Below are 359 nucleotides of genomic sequence, written 5' to 3' on the forward strand. Positions count from 1 at the left end.
CACCCGTGACACTCGGCGCCGACGCGTCGACGAGGCTACTGTCCGTTGGCCGCGATAAATCGAGACTTGGTACATTTGACGAGCGGGAAAGCCCGAGACGTGTTCGAAACGACGCGCGCTCTCTCTCTCTCTCTCTCTTTCTCTCTGTGGAATCCCCGCAACAACACTGTTTCGACTAACTTTCGCGTTTCTGCTCGCAACCGCGTAAAAGACCGCGCGCGCGCGCGGTGCGTCGCAAACGAAAACCACCGTTCGAAGAATCGAACCGCGCTACTGCGTTCGCGGGGCAACCTCGACTACCAACTACCGACGATTCCGCGTCAGCTGCTCGCCGCAGCTGCACTAAAGTTCCGTTGCGA

The 359-nt window shown here is 59.1% G+C and overlaps 2 protein-coding genes across 9 annotated transcripts in view; one reads left to right on the forward strand and one right to left on the reverse strand.

Annotated features, from left to right (window-relative positions):
* The window catches only part of LOC105680803 (rRNA 2'-O-methyltransferase fibrillarin-like), a 17778-nt gene that overhangs the window by 11136 nt on the left and 6283 nt on the right, over positions 1–359 (forward strand). The gene's annotated exons all lie outside the window — the stretch shown is intronic.
* LOC100746734 (BMP-binding endothelial regulator protein) overlaps positions 1–359 on the reverse strand; it is a 14191-nt gene that overhangs the window by 9263 nt on the left and 4569 nt on the right. Inside the window, exon 2 of one of the 5 annotated variants that reach the window (XM_033320824.1) lies at positions 1–134. The exons of 1 other annotated variant lie outside the window; for it this stretch is intronic. In XM_033320824.1, coding sequence (XP_033176715.1) covers positions 1–75 — 75 coding nt within the window. In that variant the 5' untranslated portion in view covers positions 76–134. Of the gene's footprint in view, positions 354–359 lie in introns of those variants that run through there. 3 more of the 5 variants (XM_033320823.1, XM_024367756.2, XM_024367754.2) reach the window with 3 other exon arrangements.

Source organism: Bombus impatiens, unplaced genomic scaffold (genome assembly GCF_000188095.3).
Source record: "Bombus impatiens unplaced genomic scaffold, BIMP_2.2 scf_0361, whole genome shotgun sequence".
NCBI lineage: Eukaryota > Metazoa > Arthropoda > Insecta > Hymenoptera > Apidae > Bombus > Bombus impatiens.